General features: G+C 45.6%; 1 protein-coding gene across 1 annotated transcript in view; it reads right to left on the bottom strand.

The window, feature by feature from the left end:
* The window catches only part of SSH1 (slingshot protein phosphatase 1), a 94,630-nt gene that overhangs the window by 33,142 nt on the left and 47,849 nt on the right, over window positions 1-13,639 (bottom strand). Inside the window, 4 exon segments of the mRNA XM_043977922.1 lie at window positions 574-639; window positions 1,724-1,792; window positions 6,319-6,440; window positions 10,351-10,415. Coding sequence (XP_043833857.1) covers window positions 574-639; window positions 1,724-1,792; window positions 6,319-6,440; window positions 10,351-10,415 — 322 coding nt within the window.

The raw sequence follows: 13,639 nt of genomic DNA, 5'->3' as shown, positions 1-13,639 counted from the left end.
GAGACCTTTCTTTCTTTTTTTTTTTTTGATGAAGGCAATTGGGGTTAAGTGACTTACTTGCCAGGGTCACACAGCTAGTAAGTGTTAAGTGTCTGAGGCTGGATTTGAACTCAGGTCCCCCTGACTCCAGGGCCGGTGCTCTATCCACTACACCACCTAGCTGCCCCCTAAACAGACCTTAAAAGGTTCATTTCTAGAAATAACATTCAGTAAGGCCCTTCCCAGCCCTGATTATTCCCTGTCCTAAGGCCTCATCCCAGCTCTGACATTCCCTGTTCTAAGGTCCCTCCTAGTTCTGACATTCCCTGTTCTAGGATCCCTTCCACCTCTGACATTCCATGTTTCTAAGGTTCTCCCAGCTCATTTCTTGTTAGGATGCTATGGGTATGTGGAAAGGGAAGCCTCTGACAGCCACTAAATAAAAAACCACTGCACAAAGTCTGGCTTGCTAGACTGACAACCCTGAACTTCAATGGCCACCCAGGAGAGTTGAGCCAGCTTATGGTGGGGGTTGGTGTAAATGATGCTTCTTCCCCAGGTTTCTGCCATCAGCCCAGGGGAATGTGCACTCACCACATGGCCTGGACAGACACCGGCTTAAAGACATGCATTCTTCCAGCTGTGCTCACACTGAATCCACTGAGAAAAAGAAAGAAAAATAAACTCGCTATACATGGGAAATCTATACTCTCTAAACAAATGAGGCTGGGGCTGGGGCCGGGGTGTGGTTCCCCTGTAGGTGCCAGACCAACCTGCCTGCTGCTGGGATGGGGCAATGCCAGAGGTGTGGCTGCAAGGGTAGGGACCTCTCCAGTGCCCTGGGAATGGACAGAACTGAAGAGGAACTACAGTCCACAGGTGGGAAGAGCACCTGGGTTTTGGATATGGAAGACCCGCCTTCCAGTAGGATGTGGGAGTTAGGTAAGACGGGCTTCTGGGGAAGGGGCTTCCATATATGAAGAGGAGTTTGTACTGGATGACCACAAAGGGCCCTCCCAGCTCTGACATCCCTTGTTCTAAGGCCCCTCCCAGCCCTGACATTCCCTGTTCTAAGGCCCCTCCCAGCCCTGACATTCCCTGTTCTAAGATCCCCCCCCAGCCCTGACATTCCTGTTCTAAGGCCCCTCCCAGCCCTGACATCCCCCTGTTCTAAGGCCTTCACAGCTCTGACATTCTATGCCTACCCTTCCAAAGGTTCCTTCTGATCCCACATTCTGTGACTCTATTCATCCTCCTTCTCTTTCCACCTTCCCTCCCTTCCTTTAAAAATGATCTCATTCTGAAACCCACCAGGCTATGCCTTTAGGTTCCATTTTCTAAGGAAGTTCTTCCGTAACTGAACCCCATTGTATGAGGGTCCAAGTGGAGCCCAGCCTCACCCCGTGCCCAACAAATTTCTGCCCCACTGAATGCCAGTTACATCATTCATTTCTGTGGTTTTGTGGTAAGTTGCCCCAAGCTGGAGGTCTTTAAACGGAGTCAGGATGGCCATTTGTGGGAAACTTTGTCCAGAGGGTCCCTGTTCAGGGACAGGCTGGACTAGATATCTCTGAGGTCCCTCCCACCTCAGAGGCTACAATTCCAAAGCCACAAGGGGCTCTGTGACAGACCCCCCATGCAAGGGATGGAAGGAGAGGTGACAGGTTCTTCATACAGGGGCTCCGGTCCCACCCCAGGCTCTCCAGCCCCACTCCTCAAAGGAGCCACTTTCACCCACACTCACCCATCACCATCAAGATGTATCTTGGTGTCACTCCACAGACGAAGCACCATCCCGATGGTGCAGCTCGTGCTGTTGGAAAGAGCAGGCAGGGAAAAGGGGTTACAGAGGGTCTCATGTCCTTGCACCATTCCCACACCTCAGCCCTCCAACCAGCCTTCCACACTCATATGGGAAAAGAATAAAACACCCAATGGTCCCAGTCACTCAGTATGGAACCACAAGGACAAAGGCAAGTCTCAGTATCCTAGACCTAGAACCAGAAGAGATCTGGAACGCACTTGCTCCTCTCTTCTCTTCTTACAGTGCCTGGTGTCCTTCAAAGCTCAGCTCCAACATCATTTCCTACATAAGGGGTCTCTTAATTGCCCACAGCTGCTAGTGTAGCGAAGATAAAAAATGTACCTGGCATTTTTTTCATGTATATTATGCATGTGTATGTGTGTGTGTGTGGTTGTCTCCCATGAGAGGATGTAAGCACCCTGAAAGCAGGAACTGCTCAATTTTGTCTGTTTTTCTAGCAACAAGCATGGTGCCCGGCATACAGGAGGGTTAAATAAATACTTGTCAACTTATGGATAGATTAAAGTAATTTTACTGTTAAAATCCTAGATTTGGAGGTAGAAGGGACTTTAGGGGCCAACTGCAACCCCTTCATTTTGCAGGGGAGGAAGCTGAGGCTCAAGAGGGTTAAATAATATGCCTCTGGTGACAGCAAAAAAGTGTCAGAGACAGGATTTGAACCCATGTCAGAATTGTCCTTGTTCCAAGGCCCCTCCCAGCCCTGACATCCCCTGTTCTAAGGGCCCTCCCAGCTCTGACATTCCTTATTCTGAGGCCCCTCCCAGCTCTGACATCCCCTGTTCTAAGGCCCCTCAGACCTCATGGTGGCAACAGTGGCTACAGCAGTAGACCTGGAAGTCAGGAAGGCCTGAGTTAAAAATCCAACCTCAGACATATATTAGCTGTGTGACCTTGGGCAAGTCACTCAACCTCTGTTTGCCTCAATTTCTTCAACTACAAAATGAGGATCATAACAGCACCTCCTTCCCAGGGTTGCTGTGAGGATCCAAGGAGATAATATCTGTAAAAAGTGCTTAGCACAGTGCCTGGTACACAGTAGGTACCCCATAAATGCTTATTTCCTTCTCTTCCCTCCTGAACTGAGATGGCTTCTGTGCCCGATGCCTAGCACTTTGGACAGAGGCAGCTCAAGCCAAGTCAGTCACATAACCTTCCCCTTGTCCCCAGGCTTCAGTTTCAGGAGGTGTCCTACATCGGGTTAAGTGCCACAGGGTTCAGCACCTGAGCAGGGTTCTCTGGCACACAGCCCTGGCCTAGCCCAGGAACCTGGCGCCCTGTTTGGGAAGCTCCAGCTCTCACAGCCTGCATTCCTGGTTTGGTTCTGCTGTCCCATATGGAGGCTCTCGACCAATGGGGAGATGATACCCAGCTGTGGAAGCTCCCGGCACCACCTGGGTAGCTTTTTGTTATTTTTGTTGCTATTTTCTAAGTCACCAAGCCTCCTCGGATGATGGGTATGGAAAAACTCATCTTCTAAGAGGACTATGTGGCCATGCCTGGGAGTGGTGCTGACATCCCGTGGGCATCTGGGTCTTCTATCCTGGGTATCTTTTAATGGGCTCCCCAGAGACTAACTTCACACCAGCACAGAGAAGGTCCCGCTGGGACAAGGGAAACTGAAATCTGGCTCCCAGGTACCTGCCAAGGAATGTGGCCTCCCCTTGACTCCCTGCCTCCGGCAGGCAGAGTCTAACCAAACCAGACTCTGGGCTAGGAGACAGCATTTCAGCCTCAACATCCTGAAGGATCAAGAGATCAACAGAATCGCAGCATTTAGATCCAAGCCAGAAGGGACTTAGGAGATGCCCAACCCCTCTCCTTTTACAAGTGAGGAAGGCCACATGTCTGTGACTGGTCCAAGGTCACACAGTGGCCAAGCTGGGATTCAAATCCAGGTGGGTCAGAGGGGCCCTTAGAGAGCTGGCTTCCTTCCCAGCTTTACTGAACAGTAAGTATCCCCTCCATTCACCGGAGTCCAGACAAGGGAGCTTAGAGACCAGAGTCCAAACTCCTCATATGACCAAGGAGAATCTGAGGCTGGAGAGAGACTAAGAGACTTGCCCTTTTCAGTTCTAAATCCTGTGATCTCCACAGTCAAGTATCTTACACTCATCCGATCCTCACAATAGTCCTGGTGGGAAGTTATTATCGTTATTACCCCCATTTTACAGATGAGGAAACTGAGAAGGGATGTGTCAAGGACAGACAGGCAGTAAGTAGCAGGTGAGATTTGAACTTAGGTCTTGTGATTTCAACTTTAGGTATCCCTCCACTGGACCCACACTGCCTCCCCAGGAAGGTGAGAGGATTTGAATCCATGCCATCCCAAGATCAGCTGGAGCAACTGAGTATGTAGGGGAAAGAAAGAAAAGGAATCGAAGGGATCGCAGGATCTGGAGTGAGAAGGGACCCATGGGGTTACTGAATCCAAATCGCATTTTATAGTTGAGAAAACTGAGGCACCATATCACTCAAAGTGATAGCAGAGTCAGGATTCAAACCCAGGTTCTCTGACTCCAAATGTAGTTCTCTCTTTAAGTATTTATGAGGGATTAGCAGGATTTCCAGGTGGCTCAGTGGATAGAGCACGGGGCCTGGAGTCCGGAAGACCTCATTTCAAATTCAGCCAGAGACACATACTAGCTGAGTGACCCTGGGCAAGTCACTTCACCCCATTTGCCTCGGTTTCTTCATCTGTAAAATGAGCTGTAGAAGGAAATGGCAAACCACTCTAGTATCATTGCCAAGAAAACCCTAAATGGGGTCAAAAGGAGTCAGACACAACTGAACAACAACAAAATGTAAGAGGGATTAGCTTTGCTCTGCCTGGCCAGTGGGAAAAAAGTAACAATGGGTGGAAATTATGAGATAGATTTAGGCGTGATGTCAGGGAAAATTTCCTACCATCCCCAGGGGCTCCACCCAGCTGCTAAAGTGCTCAAACACACATCTGATTAGGTCTCACCCCATTCAGTTAACTCCAGGGGCTCCTTATCACTGGAGATACTTCCATTTGGCATTTAAAGCCTTTCGTCATTTGGCTCGGACTTACCTTTGCATTCTCATTAGCTAATAATACAAATGACAACAACAATAACAACAGTTATGTATGGGCAACTAGGTGGCACAGTGGCGAGAGTGCTGGACTTGGAGTCAGGAAGACCTGAGTTCAAATCTGCCCTGAGACACTTACTAGCTATGTATCCCTGGGCAAGTCACTTTACCCTGTTTGCCTCAGTTTCCTCATCTGTAAAATGAGGCAGAGAAGGAAATGGCAAATCCCTTCAGTATCTTTGCCAAGAAAACCCCAGATGGAGTCATGGAGAGTTGGACATTGACTGAAAAACAACTGAACAACAATAACATTTACATAGCATTAGCTATGTGTCAGGCACTGTGCTAGGTCCTTTATTATTATCTCATTTGGTCCTCACAATAATCGGGGGAGGTAGATTCTCTTATGATCCCCATTGTACAGCTGAGGAAACTGAGGCAAATGTAGGTTAAATGACTTGCCCAGGGTCACACAGCTAGTAAGTATCTGAGGTTGGATTTGAACTCAATTCTTCCCGACTCTAGGTGTGGCACTCTGTGTACTATGGCTTCCCCCGGCTGCTCCATTTCACCTGTTCTATGGTCCAACCAACCCAACCTTCACACACAATATTCCATCGCCCATCTCCGGATGCACCCCATGCCAGAAATAAATGCCCTCCTCATTTCCACTGGGCTTACTGTCAAACTTAGCTCAGTTCCTAGGTTATCTCATACACGAGACCTTTCCTGATTGCTCCAAAATTACCTCGTATTTACCCTGCATGTGCTGATCCTCGATTTCCTCATGTGTAAAGTGAGAGGGTTGAACTAGACAGTCCCTGAGGTCCCTTCCTACTCTAAAACTATGATGTCCAAATAAAGACTGGGGGATCACTCCTGAAGGGGGTGCCCTAGGGGAGGCTCTTCTTCAGCAGCAGTGCCTTTCAAATGGGGAGCTCTGTAACCAGGCTGTCTGTCTAGCTCCCTGTCTCCCTAACTTCCTCAATGCTCCGACATCTGTAACTTATCCACAAATTTTTTGGTGTGTTCTGGACCCCTTGGCCAGTATCTGATGAAGCCTATTCCCCAAATGATGTTTTAAAATACATGATATGATATGATATAATACAAAACAACATAATATAAAATTATAAAAGGAAACCAATTCTATTAAAGCATAGTTACCAAAATATTTTAAAAAACAAACCCCAATTCACGGACTTCTAGGAAGGTATCCATGGGTGTTAAGAGTCCCTGCTAGGATAGAGCACCGGCCCTGGATTCAGGAGGACCTGAGTTCAAATCCGACCTCAGACACTTAACACTTAGTAGCTGTGTGACCCTGGGCAAGTCACTTAACCTCAATTGCCTCACCAAAAAAAAAAAAAAAAAAAGAGCCCCTGCTAAAGATACTCAAAACAAACCTTGCTATGGCATCCCTCCCTCCAATTTGTCTGCTCCATCCCAACAAAACACACCTCTCCTTGCTGGAAAAGTCCACTCCCAGCAGGACATTCTCCTCCGTGTCCTGGCGCCCGCTGCTGTACACCACCACCATGTACCTGACACGGTCCGTCCACGCGCTCTCCAGGCGCACTGCCTGCAAGGAAGCAATGACTTGGTCATTGTCTTTGGTAGAGGCCCAAGATATGATGTAAACCAATCCAAGAAGAAGTGACTAAGCTGGGGACTCTGCTAGGAGCTGGAGACACAAAGACAAAAGGAAGATAATGCCTGCCCTCTGGGAGCTTACATTTTACTAGGGTCTACAACATACAACATTCGATTTAAGTAGAATTTATTAAATGCTGACTGTGTTAGGGTCTGGAGACACCAAGACATAACCAAAGCAATCCCTGCCCTTGAGAAACTTATGCCCTACTAGGGAGGCATAAAATGAAACAGAGAAGTAAGGACACAATGTGGATTGGTGGGGAAAGCCACTGCTTCTAACCAGGGTTCAAATCATGCCTTTTATATCTACTAACTGTGTGACTCTGGGTAAGTCATTTAATGTTCCTCATCTGCAGAATGAAAAACTTATACTAAATAGCCTCTGAGGTCCCATCCATCTCTGGGTCTCCCATCCTATAAATATAGAAATAATTATTTAAGAAGGGTGGAATCATGTTTTACATAACTGCACATGTATGACTTAAATTGAATTGCTGGATTTCATAGGGAGGGATGAGGAGGGAGGGGAGAAGAAAATTTAGAACACAAAGTTTTAAAAAATCAATGTGAAAAATAATGATGAGCAGGAGGAGTTCAGAGAAACCTGGAAGGACTTACATGAACTGATGCTGACTGAGAGGAGCAGAACCAGGAGAAAATTGTATACAGTAACAGCCACATTATGTGATGAATGATGGTGATGGACTTGACTCTTTTTAGCAATGCAATGGTCCAAAACAATTTCAAAGAACTTCATAACAGAAAATGTTCTCAACATCCAGAAAAAAGAACTGTGGTTTATGAATGCAGATTGAACCATACTGTTTCTACTTTTGGACTGTTTTTTTTTCCCCTTCTTTTTTGAGGTTTTCCCCTTGTGCTCTGACTCTTCTTTCACAATATGACTAATGCAGAAATATGTTTAATGTGATTGTACATATATAACCTATATTAGATTGCTTTCTGTCTTGGGGAGGAGGGAGGGAAGGAAGGGTGGGAGAAAAATTTGGAACTAAAAATCCTATGAAAACAAATGTTGGAAACTATCTTTATATGTAACTGGAAAATAATAAAATACTAAGAAAGGGAAATCACTAACTAGGAGGTATCATTTCCTTCTATAAAATCTTATATGGAATGAGGAAAATTAATTTATCCATCCATCCACCCACCCACCATTATTAAGCTCTGCAGAATAAGCAAAGTTCCTTGCTAGGCCCTTGGGGAAAATGAACAAACTTTGCTTTGTTTCTCTCCTTTTTTTTTTTTTCCATTTCACAGATTTGTGAATTGGAAGTTCATAGGAAATTCAAGGAGTGGAGATTATAATTGAATAGAGTCTAAAAAAACAAACAGTAAACAGGAGTCCTAGGATGCAGACTTGACTCAAAAGACTTATTATCTAAACTTGGGGGCCTCAGTTTACCCACCTAGAAAATAAAGAGATTTGGATTAGAGCAATGTTTTTCAGAGTAATTTGGCCACCAAACATTTTTATGCTTGAAGAGTATGGAAGTATTGAAGATGGAAGGAGGGAAAGGGTAAAGGGAACAAGAACTTATTAAGTATTTATTATTGTGCCTGGTACTGTCCTAAGTACTTAATAATATCTCATTTGATCCTTACGACAATCCTAGGGTGCTATTATTATCTCCATTTTACAGGCTGAGGCAACCAGAAATTAAATGGCTTGTGAACAGTCGCAGTGCTAGCAAGTGTCCGAGATGGGATCTGACCCCAGGACCAGTGCTCTATCCAGTGATCCATCTAGCAGGCTGATGGATCCCATAAATAGTGGTCTAGAGTGCCTTGAAAGTATAAAATAAAGGGGTTAGGGAGGCTTGAGACCAAAAGAATGCAAACTAAGCCCATTTTATACCATTCCATTAAAGTGACTACGAGCTGACCTATTTAAACAAGTTGCTGGTGACAAAAAATGAGAAATGGATAAAGGAAAGGACATTGACATAATATCATACAAAAGTTTCACAGAAAGAAACAAATGCCCTAATGAAGCAAACAAGAGAGTGTAAAAACAACTTTAGTGAGCCAACAATTGATCTCTTTGCCAAGGGGAGAAATGTGGCAGCCCAGGACAACAATGCTGAATAATGCAGATATGATTTCAAACTTAGTATTTCAGTTAGGAAAATAATGGTAACACTAAAACACATGGGTTCCAAGGAAAACAATTTGGGAAATTCTAGAGTACATAATTTCTAAGTCTTCTTTGAACCACAGAATTCTCTGCTCTAATCTCCTCTCCCACTGCAGTTCTAATATTCCCTGTTCTTAAGTCCCTCCCAGCTTTGACACTCACTGTTCTAAGGCCTTCCCCAGCTCTGATATTTCTTGTTCTTTTTTTTTTTTTGGCGGGGCAATGAGGGTCAAGTGACTTGCCCAGGGTCACACAACTAGTGTCAAATGTCTGAGGCCAGATTTGAACTCAGGTCCTCCTGAATGTAGGGCCAGTGTTTCATCCACTGAGCCACCTAGCTACCCGACATTCCTTGTTCTAAGGCCCTTCCCAGCCCTGACATTCCTTCTTTCAGGGTGCCTCCTAGCTCTGACATTCCGAGTTCTAAGGCCCCTCCTAGCTTTGACATTCCCTGTTCTAAGCCCTTCCCCCAGCTCTGATGTTTCCTGTTCTAAGGACTCTCTCTCGGTTCTTAAGTTCTATGATCTCAGGCTCATTTCATTTTACATTGTTCTCAGTAGTGCCAACATGTTCTTTCAATGCTCCTACTGGATCTTCATGTTAAAGAGCTCAGAATAATAAGTAATTGAGGTTCCCATCTTCTTTCCCTGCTCCAAGCTATTCCAGAACTCATCCAGAGGCACATGGAAGATCCCAACTAGAGTTTAGCACCAACCAACACTGTCCTCTCACTTACCCAGGCCTCCAAGACCCCACCTCAAAACTTCCTGTCAATCCCCTTTTCCCTTCTGATCGGACACTGATGTCCTATTCTTTACCCCTGGCAGAAGGACCCCAGAATCCTTGCTCAACTCCAATCATTAGTCCACTCTCTCTTTCCCAAGATGGCAGCCAATCAATCAGCCAATCCCCTCCAGGTTCCTTGCTCGGCAGGGCAGAAACTACAACATACACAAAGAACTCCTGGGTCTTGCCATCTACCTCATGGATACTTAATTAAGACTTTGGGGGGGCAGCTAGGTGGCGTGGTAGATACAGCAATGGCCCTGGATTCAGGAGGACCTGAGTTCAAGTCTGACCTCAGACACTTGACACATACTAGCTGTGTGACCCTGGGCAAGTCACTTAACCCTCATTGCCCAGCAATAAAATAAAATAAAAATAATAATAATAAAAAAAAGACTTTGGGACCTTGCCATTCTCCTCCATCAGACCTCCCCTCATGCATTAATCTCACTCAATTAGAGTGTGAGCACCTTGAGAACAGGGAACATTTGGGACTTTTTTCTTGTTTGAAACTACAGCACTTGATAATGTGCTCAGTACGTAGTAAGTCATTAATGAATATTTCAACCATCTGCCTATCGCATCCATCCATGCATCCACGCATCCATCCACGCATCCACCCACGCATCCACCCACGCATCCATGCACGCATCCATCCATGCATCCATGCATCCATCCATCCATTTCAGTTTCTTTTCCATCAAAATGAGTAAATCCCCACTTTAATCAGATTTTAATTTAATTTAAGTCTTATTGGATATCTTTTTGTTTTTACTTCTGCCACTTGTGGACAACCCCTCCCACCCCAGTGGCTCAGATCAACACCCCCCAAGGGACTCAGCTGCCCTGCCAAGCTGGGACCCCTGCTCACCACTCAATTATGTCTTCTTACCAGTTTGATTCTATCTTCACATCGAAGAAGGTTGATCATTACTTGAAGATGCTGGGGTAAGTCACCTGTGGGACCCACAGAAAGAGGGTTTAGAAAGACAGAAAGTCTTATAAGGGCCACAGATGAGAGAATGATCTCATAGCCATCCCCTAGACCTGGAATGTCAACCTATCATTGCCTCCAATCACCATCTCTGCCTCTAACTAGGATTCTAATTATCTTCCTTTTTACAAAGCACTTTTCATCACCCTCAGAGGTATGGCACAGATGGTGTTACCATCCTCATTCTAAAGATGAGGAAGCTGGGGTTCACACTGCAGCCAGTTAAGGGGCAGAGGTGGGTTTAACATCAAGGTCTCCTGATTCCATATTCAGCGCTCTTTCCCATACACCATTGAGGCCTCACCTGTTTAAATCCTCCCTACCCTTCAAGGCCCATTTTAGGTATTATTTCCACCCCCCCCCCCAAGCGTTCCTTAATGCCTAAATGCTGGGCCCCCAAACTCATCACATCTTTCCAGAGAAGCCAACACACGGCTTGAAATTCTCATTGGATTACAGAATTGGAATGGGGAGAGACTTGAGGCAGCAGATTCCCTAGCAGCTGTTTCAATAATCCAGGTGTGAGGTGATAAAGGCCTGCACCAGAGAAGGCACTGTTGTTTGTTCTTCATTCTTGAAGAGGACCATGACATTGGGAAGTGAATTGGCAGTGAATTGGATTTAAGTGAGGCAAGGTTGTGCAAGGTCACCAACCTCACTCTCTCCTCCAGAGACATCTGGGTCCGGTGACAAGATATATATCAGGACCACAGGAGATGGCCCTGGATGCTTAAGGCAATTGGGGTTAAGTGACTTGACCAGGGTCGCACAGCTAGCAAGTATCTGAGGTGAGATTTGAACTCAGGTCCTTCTAACTTCAGAGCCAATGCTCTATCCACTTTGCCACCTAGTTGCCCCTAAAAGAGTGAGTGTAGTGTTAGAATAAAGAAGGGGGTATGTTTGAAAGATGCTGCTGAGGTGAAATTAACAAAAGCTGTAGCTGTGAAATTGATGAGAGATATTGCACAGGTGAAACTGACAGGACCTTGGCAAAAGACTGAATATGGGAGTGAGAGAGAATGAGGAATCCAAGGTGTCTCCTGGGTTGTGAGTCTGAGGAGTTGGGAGCATGGTGGTGCCCTGGACAGTAACAGAGAAGGTAGGAGAGGGGAGGGATTGGGGGGAAATAATAAGTTCTGTTTTGGACGTGTCAATTTTAAGATGAATGGATGTCCATCTGAAAGGCCACTGGAGATGTGAGATTGGAGGTCAGCAGAGAGATTGGGTCAGGACAGATAGATTTTGAGAATCATCAGCGTAGGGCTGGTAATTAAATCCATGGGAGCTGATGAGATCACCAAGTGAAGTAGTCCAGTGGGAGAAGAGAGCCTAGGCCTGTCATCTGTCCCTTCCTGGAGGGCTCTCCATCCGAGAATGTCCCCAGCTTCCTCCAAGCCTTGGCACACATGTGCTGCCTCCTATGGGGAGTCTTCTCTGATTTCTCTGGTAGCTTTCTCCCTCCTCGTCAGAGCAGGCAGAACTTCAGCTGTACTCTTGACTGTCCCACTCATTACTTTTATGACCCTGGACAAGTCATTCATGTCTTTGGGCTTCAGTTTCCTCAAATGAGGGGACTGGACTTGATGGCCCTTCTAATTGTAAATCAATGATCCTACTGTGTGTGTGTGTGTGTGTGTGTGTGTGTGTGTGTGTGTGTAGGCTGAATCCCCTCCAGGAGAAAGTCAGCTCCCCCAGGGCTGGGGTTATTTTTAGCTTTGTCTTTGTATCTCTAGTGGGTAGCTAGGGAGCACCATATTGCATAGAGCGCTGGGTCTGGAGTCAGGAAGACTCATCTTCCTGAGTTCAAATCTGACCTCAGACATGTAGGAACTGTGTGACCCTGGGCAAGTCATTTAACTCTGCCTCAGTTTCCTCATCTCTAAAATGTGAATGGGGGCAGATAGGTGTCGCAATGGATAGAGCACCGGCCCTGGATTCAGGAGGACCTGAGTTCAAATCCGGCCTCAGACACCTGACACTTACTAGCTGTGTGACCTTGGGCAAGTCACTTAACCCATATCTTGCCCCCCCCCAATAAACAAACAAACAAACAAATAAATAAATAAAATGAGGATAATAAAAGCAGCATACTCTCCCAGGATTGTTGTAAGGATCAAGTGAGATAAGAATTGTGAAGTGCTTGACACACTGCCTGGCACATAGTAGGCACTATATAAATGTTAGCTATTATCATTAATTAGGAATTAAAGCTCAATTTTGACTTTGGAGATAGCCTGCACACAAAGACACCCCTTGCCCCCCCATATATTGAAATACATACATAGATAAGTATATATGTGTTCCAAAAGTCTTGATGAAGTTTACATGTATACACATGTATATATGTATGTATGTGTATATGTAAATACACAAATGAATGAAGTCACATACATGTATATGTAGATGATATAGATGTCAGGGCAAGAAGGCACACAGAACAATATTCATGCTCCACTGTATAAGTATAAAGAGGTTCAAAGTACTCCAAGGTATGTAAGAATAGGAATCATAGGACTATGGATTTAGAGTTAGAAGGGATCTTATAGACCAAGTCCAAAGTCCTCTCCCATCTTGCAGACAAGGAAAATGAGGCTCAAAGAAATTAAGTGATTTGTCCAGCCTTGTAAGTGGCTGTGGCAGGATTGGAACCCAAGTCCTCCAGACTCCAAGTCTTGTGCCCTCTACCTACTCTGCTATGTCATCTCTTGAGTTCATACAGTTGCTTCAAAGGAAACATGTGGAAAATGAGCATGCTACAAGGGCTCACAGTGCAATGACATTATCTTGGGATGATAGCTCCCAGAATCATAAGGCTTAGGATCATAGATTAAGAAGGCTAGAATGGGGGTAGCTAGGTGGTGAAGTGGATAGAGCATCGGCCATGGATTCAGGAGGACCCCAGCTCAAATTTGGCCTCAGACACTTGACACTTACTAGCTGTGTGACCCTGGGCAAGTCACTTAACACCAATTGCCTCACCAAAAAACAAAACAAAACAAAAAAACAAAAAAGAAGGCTAGAATGGGCCTTTGAGGAACATCAAGTGGGTAGGAGTTGAAGTCAGGCCTTCCTGACTCCAGATGCAGCAGTCTTGCTACTATGCCAATGCTGGTTCACCTGTAGGTATCCCCTAGTGACCATAAGCAAATGGCTTCATGTCTCCCTTATTCAGAGCTAGGCCCCAGCC

Source organism: Dromiciops gliroides, chromosome 1 (genome assembly GCF_019393635.1).
Source record: "Dromiciops gliroides isolate mDroGli1 chromosome 1, mDroGli1.pri, whole genome shotgun sequence".
NCBI lineage: Eukaryota > Metazoa > Chordata > Mammalia > Microbiotheria > Microbiotheriidae > Dromiciops > Dromiciops gliroides.
Note: the sequence above shows the minus strand (reverse complement) of the source record. Positions and strands in the feature narration are given on the sequence as shown.